Raw genomic sequence first — 22,682 nt, 5'->3', positions numbered from 1 at the left:
AAGTTGAATAGTATGTGATCACGGTCGTTTCGTGGTCAAATAATAATTTAAATAAAAAGTAATACAAGGCAGTTAACCTTGGTCGTCTCCGAAGACTCACAATCGGCTTATCTATATTAGAAACAATTCAAAAACTGTAAATTATGGAGGGGTTTGGTTTGTTAACAGAACGTAAGAAAAATGTGAAATTTAATTGATTTAAAACGATCAATTCATTGGCTTAGGTAACTCGTTCTTGATTCTATCATATGGTTCACAAAGAATAAATTCGTTATATGCTTATGTTCTGGTTGATTTATAAAACCGAATTAAACAAGCGTTACCAATTTTATACGAATTCCATTCAAACAAGCGTCAAATGCGTTCAACTAATCATAGGCAATAGTAAACAAGCGCTACTAATGACAGAATAATATCCTTACTGAATTCAATCAACACTTTTTGCTAAGCGCTCAAAGTTTATGTCAATTCCTATTCAATGTAATCTATGCAAGCGATAAACTAATTGAATAACACGGTGCGAATCGAATTAAAGTGATTAAGCATCATTAAATGGTCCCTTACAGTGCGTTTGGATGCTAAAATCGACAAAATAACCTAAGTATATGATAAAATCCTCATCCAAACACACTCTAAGGGACCATTTAACTAATTAAGCCATAAGTATATGATAAAATATCAAATCAAATATCATCATCATCATAAATAAAGTATCAACAACATTGTGGCTTCTCTATTTCTTTGAGTCGCGATAATTCTTCTTCCACATCGATAACAGGTATTACTACTCTTCGTTTTCTTGTCTCGGATCACAGATTCAGACATATTCTTCTTTTTCTTCTACGCTCAGCTTTTTATCCGTTAATTGCCGTCGTTTAAATTAAGCGTTACCAATTTTATACGAATTCCATTCAAACAAGCGTCAAATGCGTTCAACTAATCATAGGCAATAGTAAACAAGCGCTACTAATGACAGAATAATATCCTTACTGAATTCAATCAACACTTTTTGCTAAGCGCTCAAAGTTTATGTCAATTCCTATTCAATGTAATCTATGCAAGCGATAAACTAATTGAATAACACGGTGCGAATCGAATTAAAGTGATTAAGCATCATTAAATGGTCCCTTACAGTGCGTTTGGATGCTAAAATCGACAAAATAACCTAAGTATATGATAAAATCCTCATCCAAACACACTCTAAGGGACCATTTAACTAATTAAGCCATAAGTATATGATAAAATATCAAATCAAATATCATCATCATCATAAATAAAGTATCAACAACATTGTGGCTTCTCTATTTCTTTGAGTCGCGATAATTCTTCTTCCACATCGATAACAGGTATTACTACTCTTCGTTTTCTTGTCTCGGATCACAGATTCAGACATATTCTTCTTTTTCTTCTACGCTCAGCTTTTTATCCGTTAATTGCCGTCGTTTAAATTAAGCGTTACCAATTTTATACGAATTCCATTCAAACAAGCGTCAAATGCGTTCAACTAATCATAGGCAATAGTAAACAAGCGCTACTAATGACAGAATAATATCCTTACTGAATTCAATCAACACTTTTTGCTAACCGCTCAAAGTTTATGTCAATTCCTATTCAATGTAATCTATGCAAGCGATAAACTAATTGAATAACACGGTGCGAATCGAATTAAAGTGATTAAGCATCATTAAATGGTCCCTTACAGTGCGTTTGGATGCTAAAATCGACAAAATAACCTAAGTATATGATAAAATCCTCATCCAAACACACTCTAAGGGACCATTTAACTAATTAAGCCATAAGTATATGATAAAATATCAAATCAAATATCATCATCATCATAAATAAAGTATCAACAACATTGTGGCTTCTCTATTTCTTTGAGTCGCGATAATTCTTCTTCCACATCGATAACAGGTATTACTACTCTTCGTTTTCTTGTCTCGGATCACAGATTCAGACATATTCTTCTTTTTCTTCTACGCTCAGCTTTTTATCCGTTAATTGCCGTCGTTTAAATTAAGCGTTACCAATTTTATACGAATTCCATTCAAACAAGCGTCAAATGCGTTCAACTAATCATAGGCAATAGTAAACAAGCGCTACTAATGACAGAATAATATCCTTACTGAATTCAATCAACACTTTTTGCTAACCGCTCAAAGTTTATGTCAATTCCTATTCAATGTAATCTATGCAAGCGATAAACTAATTGAATAACACGGTGCGAATCGAATTAAAGTGATTAAGCATCATTAAATGGTCCCTTACAGTGCGTTTGGATGCTAAAATCGACAAAATAACCTAAGTATATGATAAAATCCTCATCCAAACACACTCTAAGGGACCATTTAACTAATTAAGCCATAAGTATATGATAAAATATCAAATCAAATATCATCATCATCATAAATAAAGTATCAACAACATTGTGGCTTCTCTATTTCTTTGAGTCGCGATAATTCTTCTTCCACATCGATAACAGGTATTACTACTCTTCATTTTCTTGTCTCGGATCACAGATTCAGACATATTCTTCTTTTTCTTCTACGCTCAGCTTTTTATCCGTTAATTGCCGTCGTTTAAATTAGGGTTTCTCATCTTTTTTCATTTTGCCGTTCAATTTGTTAATTGCATCAGATATATATTTATTTATTTAAGATCTGTGAATTTAAGTTGATATTAGGGTTTCTTATATGATTTTTTGGGTTTTCAATTACAGTTGTTGCTTTGTCACAATATGTATAACGGAATAGGGTTACAAACTCCAAGAGGGTCTGGTACCAATGGCTACATTCAGAGCAACAAGTTCTTCGTCAAGCCGAGAACTTCCAAGGTTGCTGAGAATATGAAGGGCTTTGAAGGAGATCAGGGTACTGCTGGTGTTTCCAGAAAGGCTAACAAAGAGATTCTTGAGCATGATCGTAAGCGTCAGATTCAGCTCAAACTTGTTATTCTTGAAGACAAGTTAATTGATCAGGGTTATACTGATGCTGAGATCGCTGAGAAACTCGAGGAGGCTCGCAATAGCTTGGAGGCTGCAGCTGACGAAAATGATTCTAATTTGGACAAGTGAGTTTTTGGATTCTAGATATTTGTGTATGAGTATGACATATGATTCCAATTGATGAATTTGTTGGTTCTGTCATTGCTTTACCAAAATTTTTGAAGTGTATTAATTGTTAATTGGTTTTTGTTGTGCATAGCTTTTTGTTTTTGATTATGGAGAAATTATTTTTATTGGTGTTATTGTTGTTGTAGGAGATTATATATATGATTATAATTATTAATTAAAGTTGAATAGTATGTGATCACGGTCGTTTCGTGGTCAAATAATAATTTAAATAAAAAGTAATACAAGGCAGTTAACCTTGGTCGTCTCCGAAGACTCACAATCGGCTTATCTATATTAGAAACAATTCAAAAACTGTAAATTATGGAGGGGTTTGGTTTGTTAACAGAACGTAAGAAAAATGTGAAATTTAATTGATTTAAAACGATCAATTCATTGGCTTAGGTAACTCGTTCTTGATTCTATCATATGGTTCACAAAGAATAAATTCGTTATATGCTTATGTTCTGGTTGATTTATAAAACCGAATTAAACAAGCGTTACCAATTTTATACGAATTCCATTCAAACAAGCGTCAAATGCGTTCAACTAATCATAGGCAATAGTAAACAAGCGCTACTAATGACAGAATAATATCCTTACTGAATTCAATCAACACTTTTTGCTAACCGCTCAAAGTTTATGTCAATTCCTATTCAATGTAATCTATGCAAGCGATAAACTAATTGAATAACACGGTGCGAATCGAATTAAAGTGATTAAGCATCATTAAATGGTCCCTTACAGTGCGTTTGGATGCTAAAATCGACAAAATAACCTAAGTATATGATAAAATCCTCATCCAAACACACTCTAAGGGACCATTTAACTAATTAAGCCATAAGTATATGATAAAATATCAAATCAAATATCATCATCATCATAAATAAAGTATCAACAACATTGTGGCTTCTCTATTTCTTTGAGTCGCGATAATTCTTCTTCCACATCGATAACAGGTATTACTACTCTTCGTTTTCTTGTCTCGGATCACAGATTCAGACATATTCTTCTTTTTCTTCTACGCTCAGCTTTTTATCCGTTAATTGCCGTCGTTTAAATTAAGCGTTACCAATTTTATACGAATTCCATTCAAACAAGCGTCAAATGCGTTCAACTAATCATAGGCAATAGTAAACAAGCGCTACTAATGACAGAATAATATCCTTACTGAATTCAATCAACACTTTTTGCTAACCGCTCAAAGTTTATGTCAATTCCTATTCAATGTAATCTATGCAAGCGATAAACTAATTGAATAACACGGTGCGAATCGAATTAAAGTGATTAAGCATCATTAAATGGTCCCTTACAGTGCGTTTGGATGCTAAAATCGACAAAATAACCTAAGTATATGATAAAATCCTCATCCAAACACACTCTAAGGGACCATTTAACTAATTAAGCCATAAGTATATGATAAAATATCAAATCAAATATCATCATCATCATAAATAAAGTATCAACAACATTGTGGCTTCTCTATTTCTTTGAGTCGCGATAATTCTTCTTCCACATCGATAACAGGTATTACTACTCTTCGTTTTCTTGTCTCGGATCACAGATTCAGACATATTCTTCTTTTTCTTCTACGCTCAGCTTTTTATCCGTTAATTGCCGTCGTTTAAATTAAGCGTTACCAATTTTATACGAATTCCATTCAAACAAGCGTCAAATGCGTTCAACTAATCATAGGCAATAGTAAACAAGCGCTACTAATGACAGAATAATATCCTTACTGAATTCAATCAACACTTTTTGCTAAGCGCTCAAAGTTTATGTCAATTCCTATTCAACGTAATCTATGCAAGCGATAAACTAATTGAATAACACGGTGCGAATCGAATTAAAGTGATTAAGCATCATTAAATGGTCCCTTACAGTGCGTTTGGATGCTAAAATCGACAAAATAACCTAAGTATATGATAAAATCCTCATCCAAACACACTCTAAGGGACCATTTAACTAATTAAGCCATAAGTATATGATAAAATATCAAATCAAATATCATCATCATCATAAATAAAGTATCAACAACATTGTGGCTTCTCTATTTCTTTGAGTCGCGATAATTCTTCTTCCACATCGATAACAGGTATTACTACTCTTCATTTTCTTGTCTCGGATCACAGATTCAGACATATTCTTCTTTTTCTTCTACGCTCAGCTTTTTATCCGTTAATTGCCGTCGTTTAAATTAGGGTTTCTCATCTTTTTTCATTTTGCCGTTCAATTTGTTAATTGCATCAGATATATATTTATTTATTTAAGATCTGTGAATTTAAGTTGATATTAGGGTTTCTTATATGATTTTTTGGGTTTTCAATTACAGTTGTTGCTTTGTCACAATATGTATAACGGAATAGGGTTACAAACTCCAAGAGGGTCTGGTACCAATGGCTACATTCAGAGCAACAAGTTCTTCGTCAAGCCGAGAACTTCCAAGGTTGCTGAGAATATGAAGGGCTTTGAAGGAGATCAGGGTACTGCTGGTGTTTCCAGAAAGGCTAACAAAGAGATTCTTGAGCATGATCGTAAGCGTCAGATTCAGCTCAAACTTGTTATTCTTGAAGACAAGTTAATTGATCAGGGTTATACTGATGCTGAGATCGCTGAGAAACTCGAGGAGGCTCGCAATAGCTTGGAGGCTGCAGCTGACGAAAATGATTCTAATTTGGACAAGTGAGTTTTTGGATTCTAGATATTTGTGTATGAGTATGACATATGATTCCAATTGATGAATTTGTTGGTTCTGTCATTGCTTTACCAAAATTTTTGAAGTGTATTAATTGTTAATTGGTTTTTGTTGTGCATAGCTTTTTGTTTTTGATTATGGAGAAATTATTTTTATTGGTGTTATTGTTGTTGTAGGAGATTATATATATGATTATAATTATTAATTAAAGTTGAATAGTATGTGATCACGGTCGTTTCGTGGTCAAATAATAATTTAAATAAAAAGTAATACAAGGCAGTTAACCTTGGTCGTCTCCGAAAACTCACAATCGGCTTATCTATATTAGAAACAATTCAAAAACTGTAAATTATGGAGGGGTTTGGTTTGTTAACAGAACGTAAGAAAAATGTGAAATTTAATTGATTTAAAACGATCAATTCATTGGCTTAGGTAACTCGTTCTTGATTCTATCATATGGTTCACAAAGAATAAATTCGTTATATGCTTATGTTCTGGTTGATTTATAAAACCGAATTAAACAAGCGTTACCAATTTTATACGAATTCCATTCAAACAAGCGTCAAATGCGTTCAACTAATCATAGGCAATAGTAAACAAGCGCTACTAATGACAGAATAATATCCTTACTGAATTCAATCAACACTTTTTGCTAAGCGCTCAAAGTTTATGTCAATTCCTATTCAATGTAATCTATGCAAGCGATAAACTAATTGAATAACACGGTGCGAATCGAATTAAAGTGATTAAGCATCATTAAATGGTCCCTTACAGTGCGTTTGGATGCTAAAATCGACAAAATAACCTAAGTATATGATAAAATCCTCATCCAAACACACTCTAAGGGACCATTTAACTAATTAAGCCATAAGTATATGATAAAATATCAAATCAAATATCATCATCATCATAAATAAAGTATCAACAACATTGTGGCTTCTCTATTTCTTTGAGTCGCGATAATTCTTCTTCCACATCGATAACAGGTATTACTACTCTTCGTTTTCTTGTCTCGGATCACAGATTCAGACATATTCTTCTTTTTCTTCTACGCTCAGCTTTTTATCCGTTAATTGCCGTCGTTTAAATTAAGCGTTACCAATTTTATACGAATTCCATTCAAACAAGCGTCAAATGCGTTCAACTAATCATAGGCAATAGTAAACAAGCGCTACTAATGACAGAATAATATCCTTACTGAATTCAATCAACACTTTTTGCTAACCGCTCAAAGTTTATGTCAATTCCTATTCAATGTAATCTATGCAAGCGATAAACTAATTGAATAACACGGTGCGAATCGAATTAAAGTGATTAAGCATCATTAAATGGTCCCTTACAGTGCGTTTGGATGCTAAAATCGACAAAATAACCTAAGTATATGATAAAATCCTCATCCAAACACACTCTAAGGGACCATTTAACTAATTAAGCCATAAGTATATGATAAAATATCAAATCAAATATCATCATCATCATAAATAAAGTATCAACAACATTGTGGCTTCTCTATTTCTTTGAGTCGCGATAATTCTTCTTCCACATCGATAACAGGTATTACTACTCTTCGTTTTCTTGTCTCGGATCACAGATTCAGACATATTCTTCTTTTTCTTCTACGCTCAGCTTTTTATCCGTTAATTGCCGTCGTTTAAATTAAGCGTTACCAATTTTATACGAATTCCATTCAAACAAGCGTCAAATGCGTTCAACTAATCATAGGCAATAGTAAACAAGCGCTACTAATGACAGAATAATATCCTTACTGAATTCAATCAACACTTTTTGCTAAGCGCTCAAAGTTTATGTCAATTCCTATTCAATGTAATCTATGCAAGCGATAAACTAATTGAATAACACGGTGTGAATCGAATTAAAGTGATTAAGCATCATTAAATGGTCCCTTACAGTGCGTTTGGATGCTAAAATCGACAAAATAACCTAAGTATATGATAAAATCCTCATCCAAACACACTCTAAGGGACCATTTAACTAATTAAGCCATAAGTATATGATAAAATATCAAATCAAATATCATCATCATCATAAATAAAGTATCAACAACATTGTGGCTTCTCTATTTCTTTGAGTCGCGATAATTCTTCTTCCACATCGATAACAGGTATTACTACTCTTCGTTTTCTTGTCTCGGATCACAGATTCAGACATATTCTTCTTTTTCTTCTACGCTCAGCTTTTTATCCGTTAATTGCCGTCGTTTAAATTAGGGTTTCTCATCTTTTTTCATTTTGCCGTTCAATTTGTTAATTGCATCAGATATATATTTATTTATTTAAGATCTGTGAATTTAAGTTGATATTAGGGTTTCTTATATGATTTTTTGGGTTTTCAATTACAGTTGTTGCTTTGTCACAATATGTATAACGGAATAGGGTTACAAACTCCAAGAGGGTCTGGTACCAATGGCTACATTCAGAGCAACAAGTTCTTCGTCAAGCCGAGAACTTCCAAGGTTGCTGAGAATATGAAGGGCTTTGAAGGAGATCAGGGTACTGCTGGTGTTTCCAGAAAGGCTAACAAAGAGATTCTTGAGCATGATCGTAAGCGTCAGATTCAGCTCAAACTTGTTATTCTTGAAGACAAGTTAATTGATCAGGGTTATACTGATGCTGAGATCGCTGAGAAACTCGAGGAGGCTCGCAATAGCTTAGAGGCTGCAGCTGACGAAAATGATTCTAATTTGGACAAGTGAGTTTTTGGATTCTAGATATTTGTGTATGAGTATGACATATGATTCCAATTGATGAATTTGTTGGTTCTGTCATTGCTTTACCAAATTTTTTGAAGTGTATTAATTGTTAATTGATTTTTGTTGTGCATAGCTTTTTGTTTTTGATTATGGAGAAATTATTTTTATTGGTGTTATTGTTGTTGTAGGAGATTATATATATGATTATAATTATTAATTAAAGTTGAATATGTTGGAACAAAATTGATTTAAAAATGTTTGCCCCTTAATCTATAAAGGTTTTGATGATAACAAAGTATTAATTAACAATTGGAAGGACTAAAAATTTATTTTAAGTGCGCAGATATAAGCATCATATAAGCTCTGAGTGAAGCTCAGAGGATGTGAATTCAGAAGTTCACAAGCGCTCAGAAGATGTTGGACTTCAGAAGATACAACCTTCAGATGATGAAGTCTTCAGAACTTCTTGAGTGACTAAAGCTTCATCAACCTCTGAAGATCTTTTGGATATCTGTGAAGATTCCCTTTGCAAGTCAACTCTTCTACCAATGAAGAAAAGGACCTTTCAAGCCTGATCAGTTCAGCTACTCTTGTTTTGTCTGTCCTCTTTTGAGAACGTGGGTCTTCAGACTTGTTAGCTGAATAAGGAAAGTCTTCTCTGCTGTAGTCAAAGTACCTGAAACTCTTTCTTAGTTTTGGATACAACCAAACTACATCAAGACAGACTGCTTGAAGACAAAAGATTATCAACTCCAACGGTTCTTTTTACAACGACTCTTTTCTAGTGGTATATATACTAGAAGAATCAGCTACATCAATATACATTATTAAGGATTGAACGTGCGCTGAACAAACTCTGAACTTTGTAATATACAAGCTCTGAACCGCTGTTAAGTGCTTTTGCACTTTAGTCAAATACTCTGTACTATTTTGTATTTGTTCTCTTTAGGTTCATCTAAGAGCATTTGTATATTTTCATATACTTTACTATTACTTGAGGAAACTTAAGCTTGTGTGCTTAAGTGTGAAGTCTTAAGCTTGTGTGCTTAAGCATTGTTGAGAAGTCTCTTGCTTGTGTGCTTGAGCAGGTGTAATCTTGTGTGATTATAGTGAAATCCCTTGGAAGTGCAAGGGGACTGGACTACTCTCGTTTTGTGAGAGGAACCAGTATAAATTGCTTGTGTGATCTCTCTCTCTCTCTTATTGTGTTATTTATCCGCTGCCGTTGTAGTTAAGTTAAGAACTTGAAAAAGTTTTAAACTTGACTAAAACACAATTCAACCCCCCCCCTTCTTGTGTTTTCACACCTTCAATTGGTATCAGAGCTCTGGTCTGTTACTTTCACTTAACAGTGAGACAGTAAAGATCTTGTGAGAACACTATGTCTGGAGGAGACGATAGTAGTACTAGAACAACCGGTGAAGCCGGTGAGGCCAGTGGAGCTGGTGGTGGTCCTAGAAATGCATTTGGTTTTGACTACTTGAGTAATGAATCACATGAACATAGTGGCAACAGAAAAGCCCCTATATTCAATGGTGATGCATCATTATTTGAGTGGTGGAAGGAAAGACTGTATAGCAATATTACTGCTATTGATCATGAGTTGTGGGATTTGGTTGAGCTGGGAGTAACTTTTGAAAACTTAAATGAACATGGAAGATTGTCCATTGAGCATAGAAAGTTACTCACACCAGCTAACTTAAAGACCTACACTAAGCATCATAGAGTAAAGGACATTGTTGTTGGTGCTATTAGACATGAGGATTATGTCAGAATAGATGTAACACCCCGAACTAACTACCCTTAAAAATGTGATCTTAAAAACTTTTTAAAGATAAGTAGCCGGAGCGCTACGGAAAACATTTTCAAAACGATCGTGCACATGACACGAAACGTCGCAGCGGAAAACATAACATAAAGGATTTTCAAAGCAATGAACAAAATAGTTCAAAAGATAAATCATTTACATAAAACATAAGTTAAGATGTTCGCATCGATATACGACGGAATACAAACGATCCCCGACTCGATGTTACAACATACCAGAGCACTAATATACATCACAACCAAACTAACTTAACAAAACTATACAAAGGTAGCCTACACTAGCTCCTCACCAAAAGTGCTCCACACCAAAACGATCTACAGCTAAAGCTCGATCGAAACCTCGACCTGAATACCTGAACCCCCAAAGGTCCAGCACATAACAAATAGGTAGAGAGTTAGTAAACATAATCACATACATACGAATATAGAAACGCACCTATATTCAACCTATCACGTATTACTAACTCACACACATGCCTCAATAAGCAATACACCAGATAACATATACTCACAAATACACAACCAGATAGTTTCACGTCATTTCGGACAACACAAAGTACTCACATAACACATAACACATAATTGCACATTTACTCAATGCGACTAATGCCAAACATTCAATGTCATGCCAACCTAGACACGACTAATGCATGTGGTACCATCTTCTTTATCAAGGAACTTACCATTGATATTCTTCTTTATTGGACAAGTCCAATATCCTTCTTTATCAGACAAGTCTGATATCCCTAAATAATGCATGAATTTATGAATGTCATGCATTTACCAAACATATGATAATCACTTAGCACGAAGCTACCGCTCACTACATGGATAACATAATCCATTAAACTTCTTTATCAGACAAACTGATATTCTTCTTTATCGGACAACCCGATATACAAAAAATACATATACTTCTTTGACATTTTATATAAATGCCATCACACAACACAATTATTAAACATATAATAATTCAAAACCAAAACAAAACCATGTTACAAGTGCCTAGATACACTTATAAACATCAACAAAAATTGCTGTCGCAGAGGCCTTCACTAAGCGAGGGCTTAGCGAGACATGGCGAACCTCACCAGGAAGTCACCTGCTCATGGCGAGCATTGGCGAGCTTCAGCGAACATGTTCGCTACAGCGAACTCCTGGTCGCTTAGCGAACTACACCAGAAAAATATCTGTTCTTGAGTTTCAATAAGGCGGTTTAACATTGAATCCAACCAAAAATTCATCTAGACATGTTATAAATTCTTATAAATAGCTATTTCAAGCATATATGGTATCAAGGAACATTAATCATCCCTTCCAAACATCCAAATACATCAAACACTCAAAATCATGTCAATTTCTTGCAAAATAAGCAAAGTTGCATAAACATGCAAAACCATCATCAAACATATACATATTCCCTCCTAGATGTTCATTAAGCATACTAAGATGAAAAGACATGTTTATGATAAAGAAATTTCACCCAAACCCCAAAGAAATTGGATGAGAGAGTTTAGGAATGGAGGCTAGACACCTCCCCTCTCTTGGATCATCCAAGCTTATGCTTAATCACTCTCACCTTGGATTGAATGATAATTCTTGGCCTCTAAATCTCTTCTCCTTGCTCGTGTTCTTCTAGCCAAAACCCTAGCTTAGCTTGTTCTTGCTTCTAAGCTTACAACTTCTAACTTCTCATGAAAAATGAATTGTGATACTATTCCTTAGTTTGACTTGCTACTTATACCACTCTCTATTGGTCATGAACCAAGCCCAATGGCTTAGGCCCATTAAGCTCCTATCACACGCCCAAGCCCACTAACACGACAAAGGTTTCGCTCACAAACTTATGTTCGCGATAAATAATTATACGTCGCGTAAATAAATATTTAACACTAACCCAAAATATATGCAAATATATAAAATATCGATTTACTAAAAATTGGGTCGTTACAACTCTACCCCCATTAAAAGAATTTCGCCCTCGAAATTACCTAAGAGATAAAACAGAGAACGAACCCTCAACGCGGCATCTTTGGTTTCTTGCATACCGGACTCTTGTGACCTTCCTCGCCACAATTGAAACAAAACACTTTCACCCGACAAGCATCGGCCTTGTGCCCAAACTGTCCACAATTGAAACACTTGTCGCTTTTCCTCGGGCAATCATATGACATATGACCCCGCTCTCCACATTTGTAACAACTTCCACTTCCTTGCTTCTTCTTTCCACTTCCATTACCCTTGTTCTCATACGGCTTACCACGATCCAAACCTTTTCCTTTCCTATCATTCAGAACCTTATAGTAGTTGGTCTTGGCTTTGCTATCTTCATCACAAATCCTTGCCTTGGTCATAAGGGTCGGAAAATCCCTGATTTCAGAAAATCCAATCAAAAGCTTGATATCCGGACGAAGTTCACTCTCGAACTTGACACACTTATCCTCTTCGGCTTCCACCGTGTTGTAGTGTGGACTAAACACACACAAAGCTTCAAACTTAGCCGAATACTCGGCGACCGATAAATTTCCTTGCTTGAGCTCCATGAACTCGATCACTTTCTTATTCTTCACATCAGCCGGAAAGTACTTCCTTAAAAATTCCCTTTTGAAAGTTTCCCAAACGATAGCAACACCGTCCACTCCTATCCTGAGTCTCACATTCCTCCACCAAACGATTGCCTCCTCTCTAAGGGCATAAGTTCCCAAAGTAGTCTTGTTCTCCTCAGAACAACCCATTGCTTCAAAGATGATCTCAACCTCATCTAACCACTTGATAGCTCCCTCCGGGTTATAGCCTCCGGTAAACAGAGTCGGTTTATGCGACATAAACCTTTCCAATCTTTTCTCACTATCCCTTCCCGGGTCATTATCCCTTACCACCAATGTAGTCAAAGCAGTCAAAGCTTGTGCAATCTGAGCGTTGGTCCTAGCAGCAGCCATGATTCCTGAACGAATCACAACTCGACGTTAGAATGTATTAACAGTGTACCCAACACATGCTTCATACAAGAGAAAGAAAATCCTAATGGCTCACATGAACCGACCTGCTCTGATACCACTATTGTAACACCCCGAACTAACTACCCTTAAAAACGTGATCTTAAAAACTTTTTAAAGATAAGTAGCCGGAGCGCTACGGAAAACATTTTCAAAACGATCGTGCACATGACACGAAACGTCGCAGCGGAAAACATAACATAAAGGATTTTCAAAGCAATGAACAAAATAGTTCAAAAGATAAATCATTTACATAAAACATAAGTTAAGATGTTCGCATCGATATACGACGGAATACAAACGATCCCCGACTCGATGTTACAACATACCAGAGCACTAATATACATCACAACCAAACTAACTTAACAAAACTATACAAAGGTAGCCTACACTAGCTCCTCACCAAAAGTGCTCCACACCAAAACGATCTACAGCTAAAGCTCGATCGAAACCTCGACCTGAATACCTGAACCCCCAAAGGTCCAGCACATAACAAATAGGTAGAGAGTTAGTAAACATAATCACATACATACGAATATAGAAACGCACCTATATTCAACCTATCACGTATTACTAACTCACACACATGCCTCAATAAGCAATACACCAGATAACATATACTCACAAATACACAACCAGATAGTTTCACGTCATTTCGGACAACACAAAGTACTCACATAACACATAACACATAATTGCACATTTACTCAATGCGACTAATGCCAAACATTCAATGTCATGCCAACCTAGACACGACTAATGCATGTGGTACCATCTTCTTTATCAAGGAACTTACCATTGATATTCTTCTTTATTGGACAAGTCCAATATCCTTCTTTATCAGACAAGTCTGATATCCCTAAATAATGCATGAATTTATGAATGTCATGCATTTACCAAACATATGATAATCACTTAGCACGAAGCTACCGCTCACTACATGGATAACATAATCCATTAAACTTCTTTATCAGACAAACTGATATTCTTCTTTATCGGACAACCCGATATACAAAAAATACATATACTTCTTTGACATTTTATATAAATGCCATCACACAACACAATTATTAAACATATAATAATTCAAAACCAAAACAAAACCATGTTACAAGTGCCTAGATACACTTATAAACATTGAAATTCCTGGCACACAGTGGACAGGTGTTGCTCAAGGTGTAGCAACACTTGTCTGTTGTAGACAGATGTTGTTACCGGTGCGCCAACACTTGTCTATAAACAGAGCAAATAACATAAAACAATACAAACAGTAAAGTAAATAACACACAAGAGTTGTTAACCCAGTTCAGCCTAAAGCCTACTCTGGGGGATACCAATCCAGGAATGAAGTCCACTATCAGCAGTATTACTTCGAAGCTAAACTCACCCGTTTACAACTTCTCACTTAATCACTACCCAATGACCCTTCTACCTAGGAACTCCTAGATATGAGACCCCGTCCCAATTCCCACCTTAGCAACACAGACAGCGCTGCTATTCAATTGCACAAACACAACAGGTGGAGACACACTCCTAAGAAACTAGGATTCACTCTTGCTTAAAAGCTTGCGAGTAAACCACACAACACAATAGAACAATCTCCGTACTTCAAAGCTTAGGAGAAGTTCACACATACAACTCAATAAACTCAGGTCCTAAGCTTGCATCAATGAGACACAAGATAGGCTCACAATTAACACTCTAAAATCCCTAAAACACACGCTTTGTAAGAACACGATTTTAGATGCTTGAAACCATATGCTTGCCTTCGTATTTATAGTAGTAGAACGACTTGGGCTTCAAGAAAAATTAGGGCTTCTAGAATTGCGGCAGCAGTGATATATTTTTGAAAGCAATAGTTATATTTTTGAAACCGCAAAAATATATTTTCCAAAAATATAATTCCTTTGGAAAATAAAACTAGGGTTTAGCTGCCTCATGTAACACATTAAACACGTGCGCCTTCTTCTGTAAGAAACCTTGACATAATTCTTCAAACAGATCTTCAAAAGATTGAGTAGAAAATAATAACATCCAGCTGACGCGCGCAGAACAGAGTCAGGTGTTGTTCCAAAGTGTCACAACATTTGTCACAACACTTGGGGTCAGCACACTTGTCTCAACACTTGGCTAAAATATGTTTTTGCAAAATGTAGCCAATATACAAAAACCCAACAATCTCCCCCTTTGGCAAATTTTGGCTAAAACAATATTAGACCAGTATATTGAGAGATACAGTATTACCTTTCCTTCGAGTCAACATGAACACACAACTAGGAAAGAAAGTAACACATAATTAAAACTACTTCCAAGATGAGATAAGTAGCATCAGAGGTAATGCAACAGCGGAATAAAAACAACTAGCCTCATGGAACAACACAAGGGAGAAATAAACTCCCAATAGTAGATGCTAAGAAGTAGGAGAAATAAACTCCTAATAGTGTAAAGCGCATTTCTTCAACATAAGAACAACAGGGAAAAATAAATTCCCATAAACATCTGAGAAAAAATAAATTCTCAGTCATAATAGATAGTGGACTCAATAGTCAGGTGCCATAACACTTGGCACAACATTTGTCATCAAATACATTCAGGCGATCAAGAGATACTATCACTCACACTCCCCCTGAATTCATGCATACACTCATCAGATAGAGAAAGAATATTCACTACTCCCCCTCAGTACATGCATATTACTCACACTCCCCCTCAATACGAGCATACGAACAATTCATGCAAAAACAGTCAACAGTCTCCAGATGTGAGAACATCTGTCCACACACTTGGCACACACACACACTACTCCCCCTTTTTAGCCACAATTTAGACAAACATCATGAATAGGGAATCATAGTGTACCAGAGCATAGAGAATATCAGTGTGCAGTTATTACAGACCATAGAGCACACACAGGTGCTAGAAATTCAGGGCCTTGCCCAAAAAGAACATCAAAGAAACACCAAAAGTACATCAGAAAAAAAATAAGAAAAACATCAGAAATTATATTGAAGAACTTTCATCAGAGTCCTCCATCACATCCTCAGAGCCATCCTCAGACTCACTAGCCTCTTTTCCTTCTTGTCCATCTGGCTCACCCTCAGCCATTTCAGCAGCTTCCTCAGCCTTGAGTGCCTCAATCACACGGTCTATTTTCAGCTTCCTGGCCTCAAGAGCTCTGCTGGTCTCAGTCAAGTCTGCAATCATTTGCTTCCTAGAGAGTACACCAGCCTGGACAGATGTGCCAACACCTGCTGCAGCATTTGTCCCATCCAACAGCCTCTGCTCAATCACCAACACCCCTTTCCTTTTACAAGGAACATCAGAACTTCTCAAAATATCTGAGTGTTGTTCAAGTATAATATTGCATAGCAGAGTGGGAAAAGCAACAGGTTTCTCAACAGCATATGTTAAAGCATGACTCAAAGTTTCTTGAAAGACATAAGCTCCATAGTCAAAATTGGCCTTGGTACCCACAGCATAGATAAACTTTCCCAATCCCCTTGCAATGTCACCTGAGTGGGTGGTAGGTACCCAATTATGGGCAGCAATCCTATTTAAAACAGCATAGAATGGTGAGAGGGAAGTTGCAGACAACTTTGCCTTGCTTGGCCACACTTTAATTTTTCCACCAGTGAGGACCTTGCAGATTTCATTATCTGTGGCTTTTAGAGGAGCCACTTCATCAGAACTTCTTTGGAGATATTGGTTTATCACAATAGGTGAGAATTTCACACACTTCCCACGAACAAACACTTGCCTGTATTCAGGACTTGCTGGATCATTACAGTCTGAAGCCACATTAATCAAAAATTCCTTGACAAGTCTGTCATAGCACTTGTCCAGACCAACAACAGTTTTCATCAAACCAGCATACTCAAGAGCTTCAACAAGACTTGGACATTCAAGAATATCATTCTTCAAATTCCTTTCTAGAGCTAACCTCCTATGATACACAAATTTCCATCTTGCAGATCCATTCTCCAGATGGAATGAGACATTATCTAAAGGAGCATAGGGAACAGTTTGAGGAACCTTCTTCCTTCCTATACTCTTTCTAGATGTGCTGCCAGATGCAGCAACATCTGTCTCAGGTTCAAAATCAGAATCACTTGTTGGAGGAGCTTTTCTTTTCTTGGTCTCTGACCTAGGGATCACTTTACTGACAGGTTTTGGAGGTCCATACACAGGCTTTTTACCAGTAGCCTTTCCAGCCTTAGAGGGTTTTGGTGTTTGGACAGGTGTACTAGCAGTCTCTACACCTTTATTAACCCTACTTCTAGTCCTCCTAGCCACACTAGCCTCAGAGTTTGTAGGGACAGCCTTCTCACTAACAGTAGTTTCATTTTCATTAACAATTATTACCTCAGGAGCTTCATTCACAACTTTATCAGAAACAGCTTCTTTATTAGTATCCTTAGGTGGGGGACTCTCATCAGACTCAGAATAGTCCACCAGATTTTCTTGTGCCAAAGATGTGGGAACATCTGGCACCACATTTGGCGCAGCGCCATGTGTTGCAACATTTGGCGCAACATGAGTCTCAGGAGCAGTTTTCTGGAGAGACTCATCAGCAACAGCCTCATTGGTCTCAGTGGAAGCACCAATATTAGCATCAACAACAGTAGAGGGGTTAGGAACAGTTTTCCCCAATTTTTCAGATATAGCAGGGTCCTCTAAACCTAGGTTTTCAACGGAATTTGGAATATCAGAGTTTTGATTAAGTGAGTTCTTACCAGATGTGTCAACATCGTCCTCTGTAGTATCAACGACAGGAGTAGGAACATCTTTTGATGGCAGAGGATCAACATGCAGTTCAGACATTGTAAAAGACCTTCTCGATTCAGTTCGCGATTTCTTGCTCTTCTTCTTCGTTTTCTTAATTGAAGAGGAGGGAGATGAAGGATTTATGCTCGTTCGTGATGATTTTTCCTTCTTCGCAACTGATTTTCTCCTCATAGTTGGACTTATGGAAGGTATGGTGGTGAGAGGAACAGCATCGATTACCACCTTTTGTAGTGATGGAGTAGCATCTGACTTTGTTGGTGAAGATTTGGTAGAGTTAGACATGATTTGGAATTGGAGTTTTCTGAGAAGAGGAGAAGTCAGAGAAATGTTGATGAGGAAGATAGAGAGTTTTTGATCGTGAGAGAGAGAATAGTTGAAAAATAATGATTGTGGTTGATGGAGGTTGTGGGAAGTTGAATGAGAACTTCCTTGATTAGCGTGTAACTTAAAGTAATGAGAGGTAGTTACACGCATTGCATGCTGTAACTGCTATTTGTCTTCAAAAAGGCAAATTCCAAGTTTGCCTCTTAAATTTTCAAATTGACTTGCATCCAACGCTTTAGTAAAAATGTCTGCTAACTGTTCTTCAGATGCAATGTGCTCAAGTGTAACAATTTTTTCTTCTACAAGCTCTCTAATAAAATGATGACGTATGTCAATGTGCTTAGTCCTACTATGTTGAATAGGATTTTTAGAAATGTTTATAGCACTAAGATTGTCACAGTAAAGTGTCATGACATCTTGCTCCACACTATACTCTTTCAACATTTGTCTCATCCATAACAATTGAGAGCAACTACTCCCAGCTGCTATATATTCTGCCTCAGCTGTTGATAGAGACACGCTATTTTGCTTCTTACTAAACCAAGATACTAGATTGTTTCCCAAGAAGAAACATGCACCAGAGGTGCTCTTTCTATCATCAGCACTTCCAGCCCAATCTGCATCACAATATCCAATTAAGGTAGAATCATTACCATGAGAGTATAGAATTCCATAGCCACATGTGCCATTGACATATTTGAAGATCCTCTTTACTTGAGTCAGATGACTCATCTTGGGTTCAGATTGGTATCTAGCACAAACTCCAACTGCAAACATGATATCAGGCCTGCTAGCTGTGAGATATAGTAAGCTCCCAATCATACTTCTATAGAGACTTTGATCCACATCAACCCCTTTCTCATCTTTGGTAAGCTTCAAGTGTGTAGGTGCAGGTGTCCTTTTGTGACTACCACCTTCCATACCAAATTTCTTCACAATGTTTCTTGCATATTTTTCTTGAGAGATAAATATGGTGTCTTCCATTTGTTTGACCTGAAGACCTAAAAAATAAGTTAGCTCACCTACAAGACTCATTTCAAATTCAGATTGCATTTGATGCACAAAGTGTTCCACCATTTGTCGCGACATTCCACCAAATACAATATCATCCACATATATCTGAGCTATCATTAGCTTCCCTTTTTCTTCTCTTACAAACAAGGTTTTATCATTTCCACCTTTCTTGTATCCATGGCTGACAAGAAATTCAGTCAATCTTTCATACCATGCTCTAGGGGCTTGTTTCAATCCATAAAGTGCTTTCTTTAGTTTGTAAACATGGTTAGGAAAGCTTGGATCTACAAACCCTTTTGGTTGCTCAACATATACCTCTTCATTTAGATAGCCATTTAGGAATGCACTTTTTACATCCATTTGATATAGCTTGAATTTTAGAATGCATGCCACAGCCAAGAGTAATCTTATGGACTCCAAGCGAGCAACTGGAGCAAAAGTCTCATCAAAATCTACTCCTTCTATCTGGGTGTATCCTTGTGCTACAAGTCTGGCTTTATTTCTAGTAATATCACCATTTTCATCAGTTTTGTTCTTGTACACCCACTTTGTACCAATAACATTTATACCATCTGGTCTAGGTACTAGATCCCATACCTCACTTCTTTTGAACTGAGTTAGTTCCTCCTGCATAGCATTGATCCAGTATTCATCAGTCAAAGCTTCTTTAACATTCTTTGGTTCAATCTTTGATATGAAACATGAATTGGAAATTGCTTCTTTTGATCTTCTTGTTGCAATTCCTTGATTTGGATTTCCGATGACAAGTTCCAGAGGATGATTCTTCTGTGTTCTAATAGATGGTCCCTTGTTTGGTCTAGAAACCTCTGTAGTAGACTCAGAATGTTGATCAGGTTCAGGTTCAGTTTGATCATCATCAGGTGTTGGGACAGGTGTTATGACATCTGTCTCTTCAGCTGGATCTGCACTTGTTGTATCACTGTCATCAACAACAACATTAATTGATTCCATCATAGTTCTTGTTCTGGAGTTAAAAACCCTGTACGCTCTGCTGTTGGTTGAGTAACCTAAAAATATCCCCTCATCACTTTTGGGATCCAATTTTCTCCTAGGTTCTCTATCTGCTAAAATATAACATTTTGATCCAAACACATGGAAGTACTTCACAGTAGGCTTCCTATTCTTCCATAGTTCATACAATGTTGTAGCAGTACCTTTCCTTAATGTTACTCTATTGTGAATGTAACATGCTGTATTCATGGCTTCAGCCCAGAACTTGTAAGGAACATTTTTGGCATGCAACATTACTCTAGCAGATTCCTGTAAGGTTCTATTCTTTCTTTCAACCACACCATTTTGCTGAGGTGTAATTGGTGAAGAGAATTCATGAATTATTCCTTCAGCAGCACAAAAATCAGCAAATTTAGAGTTTTCAAATTCCTTACCATGGTCACTTCTGATTCTTACAATACCACAGTCTTTCTCTTTTTGAAGTTGTACACAAAGATTTTTGAATTCTTCAAAAGTCTCAGATTTTTCCCTAATGAAATTCACCCAAGTATACCTAGAGAAGTCATCAACAATAACAAGAACATATTTCTTACCTCCAAGACTCTCAACTTGTATGGGCCCCATCAGATCCATATGTAGTAACTCAAGAACTCTAGAGGTGGACAAGTGTTGCAACTTTTGGTGCGACACTTTGGTTTGCTTCCCAATCTGACATTCACCACAGATATTGCCTTCCTGTATCTGTAAGATTGGTAGTCCTCTGACAGCTTCTTCTGATATGACTCTCTTCATGCTCTTCAGGTTAAGGTGTCCTAATTTTTGATGCCACAGCTTAACCTCTTCATTTTTAGTTAAGAGACATGTAGAAACATTACCTTCTTCAAAAGGGATCCACAAGTAGCAGTTGTCTTTTGATCTAACACCCCTCATAAGGATGTCTCCTTCATTATTGCTGACCAGACATTCATTTTTTGTAAAGTTGACTTTCATGCCTTGATCACATAGTTGACTTATACTGATTAGATTGGCAGTTAGTCCTTTTACAAGGAGAACATTTTCAAGTTTTGGTAGACCATGGTCAATAAGTCTTCCAATACCTTTGATTTCCCCCTTTGCTCCATCTCCAAATGTCACAAAACTTGTGGCATAAGATTTTACTTCCTTTAAATATTTTTCAACACCAGTCATGTGTCTGGAACAGCCACTATCAAAGTACCAATCTTCTTTTGATGATGCTCTGAGAGATGTATGGGCAATCAGACTTTTCCCACTGCTTTCAGCTGTATACTCCTTGGTATTGGTTGCATCATCTTTTTGCTTCCATTCCATCTTTGTTTTGGTGATGGATTGATCAGGTTCTTGTGGAATTTCACTTGGATAACCATATAGTTTGTAGCAATAAGGCCTTATGTGCCCCTTCCTTCCACAGTGATGACATCTCCATGAATGGTACCTGCTTCTTGGTCTAGGTATAAACCTGGGTCTCTGCCATCTTTGCTGATGTGGTGCCACATGTGGCAACACTTGTCTTTGCTGTCTAGGAGACAGGTGTGGCGACATCCTGTCATGCATTTTTGGAGACGGTTGTTTACTCAACTCAGGCAAAAATTTCCCTTCTTTGTTGTAATCCATAATCCTATTAACATTTTTGTATTCATACCCAATGCCTGTTTTGGATCTACTAGGGGCAGGCAAAGTTTCTAGGATTTCATCTAGATCACTTCCTTTGAATAGCCTAAGAACATGCTTCTTTAAATTCTCAAGATGAGAGTTTAATTCAGTTACCTCTTCATTCAGATGGGCTATCTCAGTCAGTTGTTTGATCTTGTCAGCTTCTAAGTTGATGATAGTTGCCTTCTGTTGCTCAATGATCTTTAAACTATCTTCCCATTTAGTACCAAATTCAGAGATTCTTGACAAATTAGCAGCTTTCTCAGTTTGCAACTTAGTGATTGTCTCTTTTTGCTCTTCAGAGACTCTGCAGACTTCTGCACTCTTCAGACACAGCTTTTTATATGATTCAGCAAGCTCATCAAAGGTTAGTTCTTCTTCACATGATTCAGTGTCAGATGTGCAAACACTTGTCAATACATGTATAGCTTTTGCAGTATCGGCTTCTCCTTCAGAATCTTCATCTGACCAAGTTACAGTTAACCCCTTCTTTTGTTTCTTCAGAAAGGTTCCACATTCACTTCTGATGTGACCAAACCCCTCACATTCATGGCATTGAACACCTTTATTTGGAGCTGA

At 36.6% G+C, this 22,682-nt stretch overlaps 2 protein-coding genes across 2 annotated transcripts; both read left to right on the top strand.

Moving 5' to 3' along the window:
• Nucleotides 1–717: 717 nt before the first annotated feature.
• LOC123923763 (pre-mRNA-splicing factor cwc-21-like) lies at nt 718–3,078 on the top strand. Its single transcript, XM_045976495.1, has 2 exons — nt 718–778; nt 2,720–3,078. Exon 2 carries the CDS (start codon nt 2,738–2,740, stop codon nt 3,071–3,073), a length of 336 nt encoding a protein of 111 aa, XP_045832451.1. The 5' UTR covers nt 718–778; nt 2,720–2,737; the 3' UTR covers nt 3,074–3,078.
• Nucleotides 3,079–4,007: 929 nt separating this feature from the next.
• LOC123923776 (pre-mRNA-splicing factor cwc-21-like) lies at nt 4,008–5,800 on the top strand. The gene is made up of 2 exons (XM_045976509.1): nt 4,008–4,068; nt 5,442–5,800. The coding sequence occupies exon 2, from the start codon at nt 5,460–5,462 to the stop codon at nt 5,793–5,795; it is 336 nt and encodes a 111-aa protein (XP_045832465.1). The 5' UTR covers nt 4,008–4,068; nt 5,442–5,459; the 3' UTR covers nt 5,796–5,800.
• Nucleotides 5,801–22,682: the final 16,882 nt, after the last annotated feature.

The sequence above is a fragment of the Trifolium pratense genome, linkage group LG4 (assembly GCF_020283565.1).
Source record: "Trifolium pratense cultivar HEN17-A07 linkage group LG4, ARS_RC_1.1, whole genome shotgun sequence".
NCBI lineage: Eukaryota > Viridiplantae > Streptophyta > Magnoliopsida > Fabales > Fabaceae > Trifolium > Trifolium pratense.
Note: the sequence above shows the minus strand (reverse complement) of the source record. Positions and strands in the feature narration are given on the sequence as shown.